At 40.1% G+C, this 15,512-nt stretch overlaps 1 protein-coding gene across 3 annotated transcripts in view; it reads right to left on the bottom strand.

The window, feature by feature from the left end:
* Positions 1–8,249: 8,249 nt before the first annotated feature.
* The window catches only part of CASP3 (caspase 3), a 12,705-nt gene continuing 5,442 nt past the window's right edge, over positions 8,250–15,512 (bottom strand). For 2 of the 3 annotated variants that reach the window (XM_085578750.1, XM_085578751.1), the window contains exons 3-8: positions 14,512–14,604; positions 13,558–13,706; positions 12,920–13,048; positions 11,208–11,383; positions 10,602–10,719; positions 8,250–9,649 (exon numbers count right to left, since the gene is read on the bottom strand). In XM_085578750.1, the coding sequence (XP_085434876.1) occupies positions 9,423–9,649; positions 10,602–10,719; positions 11,208–11,383; positions 12,920–13,048; positions 13,558–13,706; positions 14,512–14,585 (873 nt within the window). In that variant the 5' untranslated portion in view covers positions 14,586–14,604 and the 3' untranslated portion in view covers positions 8,250–9,422. The remainder of the gene's footprint in view (positions 9,650–10,601; positions 10,720–11,207; positions 11,384–12,919; positions 13,049–13,557; positions 13,707–14,511; positions 14,605–15,512) is intronic. The other variant, XM_021543375.4, reaches the window with a different exon arrangement.

Raw genomic sequence — 15,512 nt, 5'->3', positions numbered from 1 at the left:
CTGGTAATACCAAGCTCTGAAGATTCACACCAGGTGATGCTGAATCTGAGCCGTAGGGACACAGCTTCAGCCAGAACCTGAGAAGACTGTATCAATGGGAATATTGTATTGATTTAAATGGGTTTTAGAGCTTGGCACCTGTGAATGTTGCTGCTGTCACTTGTGCATGCACTCAAGTGTCGGCAATGAGACCTTTAGTTGCAGTACTTGTTTCAGGCACTAGGACAAGGCTGGTAACTACTATTTTGTTTTAATGGAGGAAAAAGGTATGTGCTTTGTAGCATCTCTCAGAGCACTCTTTTTAATCCTTCACAACACCTCTTTTTCTGCTTCTCTCAGCAAAATTCTCTAATCTGTGGATTTCATAGATGAGCTGTTTTACTCCCAAATACTCCCAACTTTCAGCAGTGAATGAGGAACACTCCGTGCTTTTCTCCTCCTTTTGTCCTGACACACATCTCCTCAGGGATTTCTTTTCACAGACACAAACTCCATTCCATCCCGTGCGCTGCTGATCCATTATCCTGTCAAACTGAAACCCAGGCTATACTCAGAGGCAGGACAGAGTGAAATGTGAGCTTCCAGGTCGGTCTGTCCTGAAAAATCCCTCTGTCTATTGGTCTGCCTGCACTGTGAGCTGGCCGGGAAACAGCACAGGGAGACCTCAGCACCTTTCCGAAGGTGGAAGCAGCGTGAGACGGACACCAGCAGAGCTCACCTTCCCTACACACTTGCCTGCAGAGGATCCATGACCCGGCGTTTGCGGGGCATCCTCACAGCTGCAACTCTTGCCCAAGAGCTCCACAGCTTGGCTGCCGCCGGCGCTGTGCCGGGGCTCCCGCAGGTGCTTTGCCCACGGACAGCTTCCTGCGGGCGGCTGCAGTGGTTTCCCAGCCCAGCTGGTCAGGGCTCTATTCCTCTTGCATCTCTCTGCTGCTTCACTGTTCTCCTCCAAACACGGCTTTTTGACACAGCTTGCTTGTCTGTTTTCAAGGCCTTTCCTGGACCCCATGCTCACCAACACCATCTTTGCCCCACTCCATTTTCTTCCCCAGCTGCCACTCCCATTTGGATGATGCTCTAGAGCAGAATCCTGCAAATCTCCTGGCATCTCTCCAGTGACTCCTTACAATTCCTCTATTTCTTTAGAAAAACCCACCGCAGGTCTCTTTCTACACTGCCTGGCATAATTTCCTTGCCTCTTTTTCTGCCCTGCTGGTCCTGCCTACTGTTTCAATTGCTTGTGAAGTCACAGAATCATTTAGGGTGGAACAGATTTTAAGATAGTCAAGGCCAAATCTTGACTGATTACCATATTGTCAACTAGATCACAGCACTCAACACCATGTTCAATCTTATCTCCAACATCTCCAGGGATGATGACTCCAAAGTTTGAGGTTGCAAAGTTTGGGCCTTTCCAGGGATCTTTCCTGAAGCTTTCCTCAACTCTTTGGAACAGTACAGGTTTAGTAGCCACTGCTCCTCAAACTCCTGGCTGATAGAATCAGCTGCTCCTGGGTACATTTTGTGCCCATCTCACAGGGCTGGGCATGATTCTCAGCTACAGCAGGTGTCTCAAGCTGTTGGTCACTCACAGCTTGCACTTCTCCTTCCCTACCTCCTTTTCCCTCTCTTTCTGCCAAGCTCCATTAAATGCTTCCACAATTAGCTGAACACAATTAGCACTGATAGTTTACTTGGAGGTTTTTAGTGCATTCCCTTACTTTTTTATTATGCTGGTTTAGTCTTTTTTTATTGCAGGTTATTGTTGTGTTTTAACTCTGAGGTAAGCCTGGTTCATGCCTGGACTGGGATACCTCTCAGTGACTGTCCTCCCTCCTTCTTGATTTTCTCTGCTCCCTGGCCTGTTCTCCCTTGTCTCTCACCCCCAGTTTTGTAAGCCAGGCTGCTTCCTCTTTTCCCTCTCCCTAGGACCATTTTTGAGTATTTTTTTAGCACTTCCCTTTTCCAGAGTTGCTGTGCAGCCATAGATGACAGAGGCACAGGCACAGCATCTTTAGCAGACACTGGAGTAGCCCTCTGCTTCCAACTGCCTGTGGCAGCACATTTTAATCTCATCAACAACTGCACAAACTATTTATAATCAGCTCTCTGATTACATTCCTGAGGTCAACATCCAAGTTAAAAGACTCAGTATAGCTGATACAGAGCTGCAAAGCCTCCTGCCTCCCAGAGGTTTCCAGAGCTGCTGGTCAGTAGTTCAAGGCTGCAGTCAGAGGTCCCCCTTCTGACCTCCTGATCAAGTCTCCCACCTCACTGCTGCCCTTCCCCTGCCTTCCCCCCTGCCTCTCACAGTGGTACCTTTGGGAAAAGCTGATCAAAATGTGCCTGTGTTGACATGGCCCAGGGGGTAAAGCCTGCATTCCATATTCCCCAGCTCATCCAGCCTGTGTCTGGCCCTGAGGGGACTCATCCCTTGCAGCACTCAGCTGGTGACAGGGATTCCATTGCCCTGCTGCTGTCCCTCCCTGCTGCTCAGGCTGTTGTTCTGTCATCACCACAGAGCCAGGACACTTTGAGCAGCTAAGGCACCTGCTGTTTTTGAGCTGATTTCAGCATGACCCAAACTCTCACTCTTCTTTTGTGGCTTACTGGGAAGCCCCATTAGAGCAGGGTGCTGGCCAGGGATGCTTATACATCACATGCAGGCATAAAATATGGGAACTAGTGAAAGGGGTGGAAGACTCTGGTTTTCATTTTGCCTTTGGATGTGGGTTGGTCACCCCAGTGGAGGGAAGGCTCTGGGATGACCTTACTGCATTCATTTAATACCTGAGGAGTTTTAAAAAAGATTAAGAGGGACTTTTTACAAGGGAATGTAGTGATAGGACAAAGGAAAATGGCTTCAAACAGAAAGAGGATAAATTTAGATTAGATAAGAGGAAGAAATTCCCTACTGTACAGAGAAATTGTGGATGTGTCATCCCTGGAAGAGTTCAAGGCCAGGCTGGATGGGTTCTGAGAATGTAGTCTGGTGGAAGCTGTCCAGGCCTGTGGCAGGGGGTGTTGAAACTAGATGGTCTCTAAGGTCCCTTCCAACCTAAAACATTCTGTCAGTCTGTGCTTTCACCCAGCAGCAGCTCAGCAAGCAGAAACTACCAAACATAAGGCTGAGCTCCTGTTGTGCTGCTGGAGACTCAGTAAAGCTGGATCTTACTTCTGATGCTTCTCCCATCTTCCATAGATCTCAGGAGACAATTTTATCATAATAATGCATGCATTCTTATATAGAACCCCTCCTGGGAAAGGTTAACCAAGAGCTATGGACTCTTGGCTTTAAATGTCAAGCCTGAAGAGCAGAGATTAAAGCCCACTTGGGGTTTTTATTGGCTTCCTGAGGTCTTAATAACAGGCAGGCTGAATAAAGAAAGCAATACCTGTGGAGTCACCAGTCTTACCAGCAGTCTGGGCAATGGGACCACATGTCAGGTGGGAAGCCACAGTCTCCTGAGTGCATGTCCAGGCTCAGGACCTTCTGCAGCCACAGCATCCCCATCACCTAAAGGTCATCCTGCATCCAGAAAACTCACAGCCTCAGCTGAGGCGAGGTGAGAGTGTGCTGGGCACAGGGAGCCAGCTGAGGATGAGGAGGCAAAGAAGAGTGAAGAGGCTCATCAGGAAAAGCACTCTATGCAGAGAAGGTTCCTCCTGCTTTCAACCAGCCTTTTTGCATTGCATCATGCAGGAGAGGTATGGGCTGTGCATTTGAGGAAGTGGCTTTTAGCTGAATGGAATAAAAGGAACACAAAATGTTCTGTGTTCAGAAATAGAAAGAGGAAATGCTTGCATATGTTAAGAAGGATCTTGCAAATTTAAATCACCCTGTTGGTGTTTATACTATTAATCATGTTTTTATGCAGATGTTGGTAAATTGCACAGTGATGGCTCTTTCCACTACTCTTTGTAAAGGTCTTGTGGTTAAATAAATAGAACCAACAATTTTTAATGGTCATGAAGTACTGTGGTTGGTACATCAGATACTCTCAAACCACTCAGACAATATTACTACTGCTTTATGCATATTCTGGAAAACCTGTTACTGGTCGTCCTTCAGAGGTAATGAGACAGATTTGCACGGTACTTTTCTGTATACAAATAGAAACCAGGAGGACCTATTAGATCATCTAGGTTGGTCTTCTAACACTCCATCCTATGGAATTTTATCAAGTAAGTCCCTGTAAAACTCACCATGTTCAACTCGACAGAAATATTCTGGTCTTGTGCTCAGCAGCAAAGGAAGAGCATCATTGCCAGTCCTTTGACAGTGGGGGTAGCACTGTGAGCTGTGTAACCTGATGCCAAATCTTGCCTGCAAACACTAAGCAAAAGCACTTTTGGAAAATGACTACTGAGCATCTTGTTTTCTTTTGAGACACTTTAATTATGCAACTGTCTTTGTGACAGAACATCTTGGTCTCTTGGAAGAAAAGAATTGCTTCATTTCTTAGAAGAAGACAGGTCCTGATTTTTTGGTTTGTGATTATGTGGGAGAATCTGAACTTCAGAATTTGATTTGAAGACATAAAATTAAGAGTTTACAAGGTTTTGTTCTCTCTTTTTCCACTAATTGACTGTTATGATGCAGGCAAAGCAAGCTATTGCACCAGTCTTGTTTGAAGACCATCACCACAGAAATAGCAGAACCTATTTCGTGGGAGCACTGTGGATTTTTGAATTAAATGTAACAGGACTATCTGCAGGGGGACATGCTCCATAGTTGGAAGTATTCTCTGTGTAAGCCTAGGGCAGCAAAGACAACCCTTTTCGCCTCAAAATCAGTCAATTCTTGTTTACTCTGATATGCAATAAGACAGTGTGGCTTTCTTGGGAAGCGGCAATACGATGCTCTCACATACTTTGGGATGCAAGTCCCAGGATGCAATAAACACACAGGCTGACAGCAAACAACCAGTGACAGCTGTGAAAGCGTTGCTTCATTCAGCAGGCCTTTGGATTTCATTGTGCATGCTCATTAATGTGAGCTTTGGAGACTATTGTGCTATCTGCAGTGACACCCGGTGGTGATGAAGCAGTAGTTTACCTCTGATCCTGGTCCCTCAGAAAGCCAGAGTTCCGTGACTGTTCTGCTATCTGCTATCAAGAGCAGGAGAAAATACACAGCTGAAAGGTTGTTTTTCCTGGTAATGAGTACCACTCCTCATAGAATATGAAGTGACAAGTCTTAATTTAGCTGTTATTATTCATACTGCTAGTATTTCTAATCACTAGATGTGATTTCATATGCATACTGCCTGGCTTTAACAAAAACTAACTAATATTATAGTTAAAAATATGAATTGCATGTGATTGTATATAATCCAGTCAATGTATAGTAAAGCAGTTTAAAATTTAGGGAGAAACCATATAAACTTTCAAGAGCAATGCATCATGCATAAAAGGAGACACAGTACATGTAAATAAGCTTATCATCATAGAAGCTAAGAATGATTTGTGTTGGAAGGGACCTTTAAAGACCATCTAGTCCACTGCTTCTGCAGCAAGCAGGGGTACCTTCCACTAGACCAGGTTGCTCAGATCCTGTCCAACCCAACCTTCAGCATTTCCAGGGATAGGGCATTCACTGGGCAACCTGTTCCTGTGTTTCACCACCCTCATCATAAAAGAACTTCTTCAAATTTAGTTTGAATCTACCCTCTTTTAGTTTAAAACCATAATCCCTTGTCCTATTGCAACAAGCCCTGCTAAAATCTCTTTAGATACTGACATGCTGCCCTAAGGTCTCCCTGGAGCCATTTCTTCCCTAGACTAAGCGACCTCAGATTTGTATTTTAAGTAAATTCTATGGGTTTTCTTATGGAGCAGACTACTAAAAGTGTGGATTTTGTTCTCAAGGAAAGACTGTTTCCATGGGGCTTACCATCATTAGTGTCTGACTTGCCTTTTTTCTTTTAACAGACTCTTTTAGTACTTGAAATGGGTACTCTCAGAGACTGTTATAGGAAGAAGGCAGACTGCATTCAAAATAAGGATTTGCTTAGCTACAGGGGAATATTTGACCTGCTGTAAACCAGACAGCACGAGTTGACTCCCCAGTTTCAGCCTCCTTCCATTGCTTAACATTATAAGTTTTTATTTAAAAAAAAAAAGGCACTGGTTTTATTGCTTTGGTTTTTTGTTTTGTTTTCTAGAAAACAGTAAAAATAGTTAGGTATCTCATATGCCATCTTTTTTTTAACTTCCTAATTGATTTTTTGAAAAGTTTGTGGTTCTGTTGGCTTTTCAAGTCAGCAAAATATTAACATCAGACTTCTTAAAAGTCTTCTGGACATGATTTAACTGGACTTAATGATCCAGGTAGTCACAGACCTTCAGGTGAAAATAGTTGTTTGCTTTCCAGCTCAGCTTGAAACTGCAGCCACACTTGGCATGAAAGATCTCCCTTGTGGAAGTGATGAACTGTTCCCACCTGGGTATTATACTCACTTTCATGGAAGTGTTTTCACCCAGCCTTTCACCTGATTTGGCTTGGCAAGGAGATGGTGAGTCAGTGAGCTCACAGATAATTAAAAAAATGTGATCCAGTAAAAAGGTTGAATTTGAGTAGGAGGCAGTGAGATGAAAGATTATTACAAACAGAGTATTTAGGAAAGACATGAAAAAAATAGGAGAGACAAGTAAGACATAGCAAAAAAGGATGTTATCACCTCTCCTCTGCCTTCTTCAACAGGCTCTGCCTCTACAAGCAAGTCCTACAGACTGGAACACCATCCCTCAGAAGTGTCTAGATGCCTCCTCAGCATTGTGCAGCAATCTACTGACTTGGAGTAAAATGTGGCTCCAAGTGGCTGAAGACTTGATGGGAGTACCTAATTTCCTAAGCCCTAGCTCTAATAAATGATTGGTACTTTGAGTATAGAAATTCAACAGAAAATAAACTCCTTTGCTTTCCAACCAGTCCTCAGAGATCAGAGGGGCTGGATGGGGCTAGGTTTAATTTCTGATTATAACTAATTCAGCACTGTAAGTCTGGTTGTGTTCAGTAAGATCTCAGATGCATAACGTGGGCTTCATTCTAAGCCTGGCCTCATTCATGACCACATGTTAACAAATAGTGCAGTTTACTGGAGCAACAGGCAATCTAACAGATCGCTAGATTGCCAGTGATAAATTCACTAGAGCTACATAATCTGAGAGTACAGCACTAAACACAAGTTTTCCAGGCATACTCTGGTGCAGGTGGAAATCTTACCAGAGATGTCCCTGCTTTAGGGAGAAGACAGGAACAAGCCCATCACCTTGTCTCCATGGTGGTCACATTCTCATCCTCTGCCATGGAAGATTTCAAATACTTTTTGGAGAAGTGAAAGTGAGACTGTAGTCAAGTATCCTGTTACTGTCATCATGAACTGTGGGGTGGTGCAGCCACTTCATATACAGAAGAGGGATATGGAGAGTTACAGAAACTCCAAAGACTGTGGTCATGCCTGGGGTAGAACATGTAGTATCACTCCCTCTTCCATCTGGTCAGTTACAGAGCTAAGGTAAGATTAATGAGAACCCCTCACCCCCCATCACCAGGCCATCATGCCCACTGTAATCCCTCCAGCACCTATTTCCTGGCATACCTCAGGAAATCCCTTCACCACATATGCCAGAGTGTATCTCAAGGCTGCAGGCATCATTTCTCCAACTGGCTACTCATTGTAGCCCAGCTTTGGTTTTGTTTTACTCTATTTGAAGGACCACTAGAAAAGCTGTACAGTAATTTTCCTTTAAAGGAAAGAGGAATTAAGACATGTAGGAATTTACAACATGTAACCTTGCAAATGCTTGATGTAAATCACAACCTACAAGAAGAAGAGGCCTATTTAATTTTTCAACAGGAGCATGGGCAAGAATCTGCCCAGAAGTGAAATTTCAAGGAGTTAAACTAGACCTACCTTTTCTCACAGAACATTTCTAAAAGAGAGAGACAGTGTTGCTCCTATCCAGCAGGCAATCACCAGGGAACTAATTTACAATCTTTAAAACTGCCTCCTCTACATCCCTTTTGAACCTGCATTTCCCATGTCTTAGTCACTACTCTACTACCTGGCTATACAATGGCATACAAAGCTTTAAAGTAGATTCTTTTCAGTTTCAGGTGGTAAGGCTGATGGGGGAGAAAGGACAATAGTAATTTGAGGAAAAAATGATAGAATTAAAGTTAAAATTAATCTGCAAAAGCTACCAGATCCTAAGCAAATAACACACATAGAAAAGCATGATACAATCCAGGAAACAGTATTTAATTTTAAAAAACAAGTACAAAATACTTTGTTCATTTTGTGGAAGTGAATATCAATTTGCCAACATTGTTTTTGCTACAGAGTTTTAAGAGTTGCAAATCTTGTTTTACAAGCACCTATAATAATTTAATATTCTGTCTTCCACAGATCTTAAAGACTGATGCAAGTTGAAATATCAGCAAAAATGTTTTTCAATTTTGTAAAAGCCTGTCTCACAAAATTCAGAGTCGAGATAGAAATTTACTATTTGTTAAGCATGGAATGAGCATTATGAAGTGAAATTTCTCCAGTATCACAAATCTAGGTTTTCACACAGATTTCTGTGCCACGCACAGAGCCAACCCATTCTTATTTAAGGCATAAAAGAGGAAAGCAGACTGTTAAGAATGCAGACTTCCTTTTGCCCTGGTTCTTATAGCCCCAAATATGCCCCAACCGCTCTGCCCTTAGGGAGCTGCAGAAAAAGACATTTTGGAAGACTGGTCCCTTGGGCACTCAGCTTCAAGGTCAGAATACAAAATTTCTTTTGAAACAGCCACCATGTTGATATAATTGTTTTGTGTAATATTCCATACACAAAGTTAGTAAACTATCACAAATTATCAGGAAAAATTGACTGTACTCTAAACATGCTTCGTAATTGTATGCAAAAATATGAAATGTCCTTTTTCCACAGTTTATGCCCAAAAGTGTAAAAATAGTTTAGGTTAATTTATAACCTAAACTTTAAGAACTTGAATTAAGAAGAAATGTATGACAACACTACTATCATATTACCATCAATGGCATTCTTAATCTTCTTTGTAAGATATGAAACCAAACTATTTACAAGCTCTGTTTCTTTTCTCTGCCCCTTCAGCAAAGTGAAATGTAGCACCAAATATCTCCAATAAACAATTTGATCTTTCTTCGGTCTCCCCTTCCCAATTTTTTGCAATACTCAGAGCACTGCTTTCAAATCTGCTTCAGCTACTCAGCTTTTTTGCATTTCTACACAAACATTGTATGTTTTACCTCTAACAACAGACATATATCTAACTTTGAGACACTTCATTGTGCCACAAACAGTAGTGAACAGTTATTCAGATTTAAAAGTGGTATTTTGAACTAATATTGCATATAAAATGCAGATAAAAATGCAGAAAAAATGTTTTAAGAAGGGAAATAAAATTCTTTGGTGAGCATAGAGACAATACATGGAATCTGCTTCTTTGCATTAAAATCCTGTCGAGTTGAGCAGGATTCATACTCTGCTACTCTGCGATTGACACGCGTTAAAATCTGCATGAGTTCAAGTTTCCTTGCGTGTTCCTTCAGCATTTTACACAGTGACTGAATAAACCACGAGCCTTCAGCTGAATTCCTCCAGGAGTAATAGCCTGTGGAAGAGAGCAATGTCAAAGTGATCAGATGGAGCAGCCTTTGATACAGGACAGGTCAGCAATTAGGAGAACAAAGCATTCTTTCCAATAGCAATCAATGTTTTAAAATAACAACTCAAAGCCATGAACCAACAACATGTAGATTATATAATCTCCACAAATTCCAATTCAAAATTTTTTATCTTTTATAATCTAAAAAAAACTTAAGAGGAAGAAAATCAAATGTCAGGAAAATTATCTTCTGCTGCAGGAATCTTAGTCATCAATCACTTACTAATTTTCATGGGGTACACAAATACAAAGAAGAGGTGACAGTATAGATGGAAAATGGTTTATTGTGTCATTATGTGCAGAATTAAATACTGAACCTACTTCTGCTAAGTGGAAATAAGACACATGAAGGGCTTTGCCATTATCAATTTTGCTTAATATAATAATATGCTGGTACTTATCATCCAGTTCTGCATATCTGATTGTTTTGTTCTCTCAGAATAATATACTTTCCTCTTGCTGTAAATTATTTGCACAACTCAAATTAACTGAATTTCCAGCAGAGGAACATTTGAGGGTTTGCTAGTGAGAAGGATATATTCAGGGTTTGGTAGGGGTTTTGTAGGAACTGAGAATACCAACTACTTCCATAAGAAATCAAGTCAAATTTTAAATGAAGTGATTGAATGAAGTAAATATTTATTTCCATGAAAGAGTGTATTGGGTCTGGCTGAGCAGGAGTTCATAACACCCAGTGCTTTGGCTACTGCTGAGCAGTGCTGCCTCTCTCAGAAGGAGCTGGGACAGGGCAAGATGCTGCGAGGGGACACAACTAGGGCAGCTGACGCAAACTGACCAAAGGGACATTCCATACAAGTGACAGCACCCCCTGACTGGGTCCAACTCCAAGTTGTAATTTATAGCATGAGTACAGGCTGACAAGGATGCAGTCCCTCACCTGGAGCTGTAGAATAGGCATACAGGAAGTCTGCCTCTACAGGTATTTTCTGACACATTGTTTCTTCTGATCCACTGTCTGTCTCAATACCGGAATCTAATTCTGTCCCTCTACAAGCCTGTTTGGTAGAAAGAAGAATGGGAAATAATATTAAAATAGAAAAGGCAGTGATCATTATAAAAACATTGATATTTTGTGTTTTTAAAATTATAATATCATGATTAAAAAACTGCAAAAATAGCAAGAATTTATGTGTCACATTTCCATTCAACAGACTCAGAAAAAAAGTAGTAACATTTGTTTAAATCAATTACACAATTTGGGTAAGATAGATATTCATTCAAAAGTGCACTCAGAAACTCATTAAAATATTACCTAAGATTTTATTTAATACATAGAACTAATGCAGCATCAGTTGTTATAAATACAGCCTATCTAACAGGGAAAATTATGCCACTTTCGATCTGAAGAGAATCTTACTCTGAAAATAATTATATTCAAATCTATTTTAGATTACCTATTAGGATTAACTTTTTGGACTAATAATTAGTGGAAAATGGTATTTTTTTTTAACTATCTGATGGTCATTGTTCAGCTGTACATCACCTGAATGAAAAAGAGCTTGGGTTTTCCTGCTAAACTTCTGCACCTGTCACCTCTGAAAAGGCTTGTTAGTGCTTTCAGTTCAAGAGGCCCATCTGTACCATAGATCAATCCTTCGTCGCCGTGGCTTAGCAACACGCAAACAAAACTGCTTCGCTTGCTGTGATCTTCTTCAGAAACTTCAGAGAAAAAGGAGAATTATCTTAACTTCCTGTACTCTCTAAAAATTTGGAACATTTGATCCTTCCTAGGTTACAGAAGTCTTTAAGAACTAATTTGCATGTTTAGAAACCTCCAAAGAGTTTTCACTTTGGAACACAAGAAGCCTACCTACTTTGGGCACAGGAAACCCCAAATTAAGGGCTAACCCTACCCATTGCAAGACACAGCCACAGAGCTAGCCCAGGAATACTATAAGGAGCCAAAAAGGGTATTTCCACAGTGTCTTAAAGTTGGAATGATACACATCATTCATGCAATAATGGTCAGTCTCATGATCTGGGATTGGACTGATGGAATAACCTGGGTTTTGGGAAAGAATGGATGACTTGTTCAAATTTATGAAAAATACAAACAAGGTTAGAAGAAAGGATCCAAAAGAAATGATGAGTGGTAACTCAAAAAGATGCAAGAGTTTGTAGATGAAAAATAGTAAGAGTCCCTAAATCTGAAGTCTTACTGTTTTGTGCTTAACAAAATACTAAATTTCTGTTCTGGAAGAAATTAATTGTTTCAGCTTTACTCAAGTGATGTACATTCAGGCATTTCTACAATTTATGGACAAGCACTGCATTTAGAAGAGTCACATTTTCAGCTATTGTCAATAGACCAGCTGCAACAATACTAATGAATTAACCATGTCTGGGAACATTTTATGGCATAAATATTAACTGGTACTAAAGACCTACATCTATGTTAGCAAACACTTTCATTAAAAAACCAACCAAACAATCCCAAACAACAAAACCCAAACAAAACCAAACACAAAAACCAAGACCAGGATTGCTGCAGGCTAACTGCTGTTGGGAATAACCACTGGAACACTTTTACTGTTTAAGTATGACCTGGAACAGTCTGGGAGAGCACTGGTGGGCATGAGGCCCAGCCATGGCAGAGAACCTTCCAACACTTAACTAGAATGGCCGGTGTTCCAGGGCTACTGATACCTCCAGGCACCATTTAGTGTACAGGTCTAGATGTAGCCAAGTCTAAAGAAAGCAGGACTGACACAGTAATATAAAGCTTTCACTTGAAAGAAGGGTGTTTTGATTCACAAGTTAAACAAAACTTGAGTCGTTTATCCAAAAGAAAATTCTGTCCACACACCTGCACTTCTGGTCCCTCAGTCAGAACCTCTCTTCGGGACACACCACTAAGCATTAAGCACAGAATCCCTCTACCCAATCTAGCAGTTTTCTTTCCAACTCACAGAGCTTCAGTGATCCCAGGGTCATAATATAAATCAGTCTGCATTTAAGTTTCAGCCTTTTTTCCATCCTTCTTTAGAAGATGAGAAAGGATATGGAGACAACAGTCATGGCAGACAGAGAGACAGCTAAGATGAATAAACATAGAAACTATGAAGTACATTTCATCCTTAGCAATAAATCACCACAAAGTGTGAAATATCATCTAAAGGAACCAGAAAGAAGAGATGTGAGGGCTAGAGATGTATTTGGAAACAGTGGTTGACTTAATGCACACACATAACTTACCATTTTTCAATAAATTAAAAATGCCCTCACATGAAAGATCATTGTTGATCTTTATTTTATATCCCAACTTCATAAAAACTTCTCTGACACTTGCAGCATCCGCATCTGTACCTGAACGGGGCGACATCCCTGTACAGAAGAGAAATGTGTTAATTTTTTATATTATATAGATGGCATGGTCTGATTGAGACAAATTCTTTTTCTTGTTTATAGTTGTACCAGTCTGAAATACTCCATTATTCCAGATTCACTGTTGCAGAGACAACATTGCATTGTTACATGGGCATGCCATCCCAACCCTCTGTACCTGTATTGCAGATTTATCTGCATCTTATTTTTATATCTATTTATCTATTTAAGGACATAAGAAGAATTTCATTTGCTAAATAGAAATAATGACTAGTAGACTTGTAATAGACTATAATAGACTTGTACTGCTGATCAGTTTTCCTCCTCATTACTGCTACACCCTAATGTGTTCCCTCTATGCATATTTGGAAGAATGGACTGAAGTGAATCACACCCGTGACTTAATTTTAGAGCGCAACCAAAACTGGTCTGTGTATTTAACTTTGAAGAGTACACACAGCACGAATTTATCTAAATAAAGGAAAAAGTCAAAAACTTGTGAGTGGTACCTGTATATCTATGGAAGTTCTTATTGTTTATTATTACACATTCCCCCATCTCTGGATAATCCATTCTGTAACTGTAGTCTGGCAGAATTCCAGAGTCCATAGACTTGCTAGCAGGTAGGTTCTTTCTGTATAGAAACCAGACAAAATTTCTGATCTCTTTTTACAAAAAAAATGACAGCAACAGACCATTTCAGCAAGCCCAATGAAACTGGTAATGTTGTATTTGTAATAATCTTCTGTGAAACTTGCAAAAAACTGGAAATTAAAAGAATCAAGGAAGAACTGTATTTAAAGTTGTAATGCCTCTGCACAGAACTATTATGAAAACTATGAAAACCTGGTTTAAGGATGCCAATTACTGTCAACAAAAAATCAGTTTGACTCTTTTTCTATAATCTTTTGAAATCTATGTACCTGGGGGAAAGGTTAGCTCTGAGAAAGCAAATCTTTTCTGAATTCTAAAAAGAAGTTATTATCATTGAATTTCCACAAGAAAACATTCAAAACCTAAAAAGATATGGCAGATATGTGCTCCTTTTCTGCTTAAGCAATAGCCACCAGCATGGTGGCTACATCTGGTTGAAGCTGGACTTTGGGGAGACAGCTAACACAATAGCTAAGAGCTGTAAGTCTTTTTCAACATCTAAGGGCTAGCTGAGCATGCACCATCCCAAAATATGGCTCATATGCGAGTATGTAAGTCACTTGTCTTACTCCAGATACAGCAGGCTGCACACCAGGATCTCCCCTCGAGATGGGATGCCTCTCTCAGTTACTCCTTGAGGCTGAGAGATCCCTTGCCACAACAGCTTCTTGCTAAGTAATTGATAGCATGCTAAACTTTAAAATCTTAGCTCAGTGATATTAAGGATTGATTGTGCACATATAATCCCTTAGACATAAACTGCTGACCAGACTTAAATTGAAGACTTAAACCAAATGTATCCCACTTACCCTTTAAAACCTGGAATAGATTTTGCATCTGCCAGATCTTTCCCCAGATGTGCTCCATCTCCTATGTCTGTCATTGTTGTTTTCAAGTATCAGCTTGAAAATGCAAGAAAAGAGAAGTATTATGACAGTTCACAGAACTACTTTAGCCTAGGATATTAGTAGGCAAAAAAAAAAAAAAAAGCTGTCTTAGTAATCTCTGCACATACTTTATATTTGAAAGAAGAACATTAATTATTGCTTTCTAAAAGGACTCCGGGAAAAAGTCTGCAGATCCCTATGACCAAATCATTCAAAAGACCTACAAAAAGCAAGGTAAGAGAGAAACAAAAAATCTTTAAAATATTCCAATGTCCCCACATGCACTAGAAATTAAGAACCAAAATCAATACAAGTTATTAAATATGTGCAAAGACTAACATAGATTAGAAATTAGGTCACAGTAGTTTGAGAAATGAGTAATTTCTCTGCATTCCATTTCAAATGAAACATCACTGCATCCAATTCTAACTGCTGTATATGAAGGCAATTGCAATAGTAGTGAAATAAAACCACAACAACAGAACTTAAATCAGTTGATGAAATGAACTCTATGTTGTGGGCTATTTACTTTTATGAGAACACAGGTCAATAAATTATAATGGATACCAAATCAGAAATAATTTTAAAAGCATTAAACCTCCTCCTTGGTTACTTTGTATATATTCATGTAACATACTACCAAAAGTTACCTTAAACTCAAGTTTCTGAAAACTATTCAGAAAATTATGCATCATAAATTTAAACCACCAGACAGGACAAAGTAATAAATGCTTAGAAGTGCTGGGACCTCAAGAAGGTCAAACAAGGCACTACAAGGAAAGAATTTTGCAAAAACTTACTTTAGCAGATATATTTATGGTAAATAAGAAGGTATAAGTAACCAGACCAAGTAGCAAGATTGGCTGGCCAGATATGATGACAATTCTTATTTAAGGCTCAAGTTCTTTGGGGAAAATTATATT

Source organism: Lonchura striata, chromosome 4, assembly GCF_050655825.1.
Source record: "Lonchura striata isolate lonStrDom1 chromosome 4, ASM5065582v1, whole genome shotgun sequence".
Classification (NCBI taxonomy): domain Eukaryota; kingdom Metazoa; phylum Chordata; class Aves; order Passeriformes; family Estrildidae; genus Lonchura; species Lonchura striata.
The sequence above is the reverse complement of the archived record's forward strand: the minus strand, read 5'-3'. Positions and strand labels throughout refer to the sequence as shown.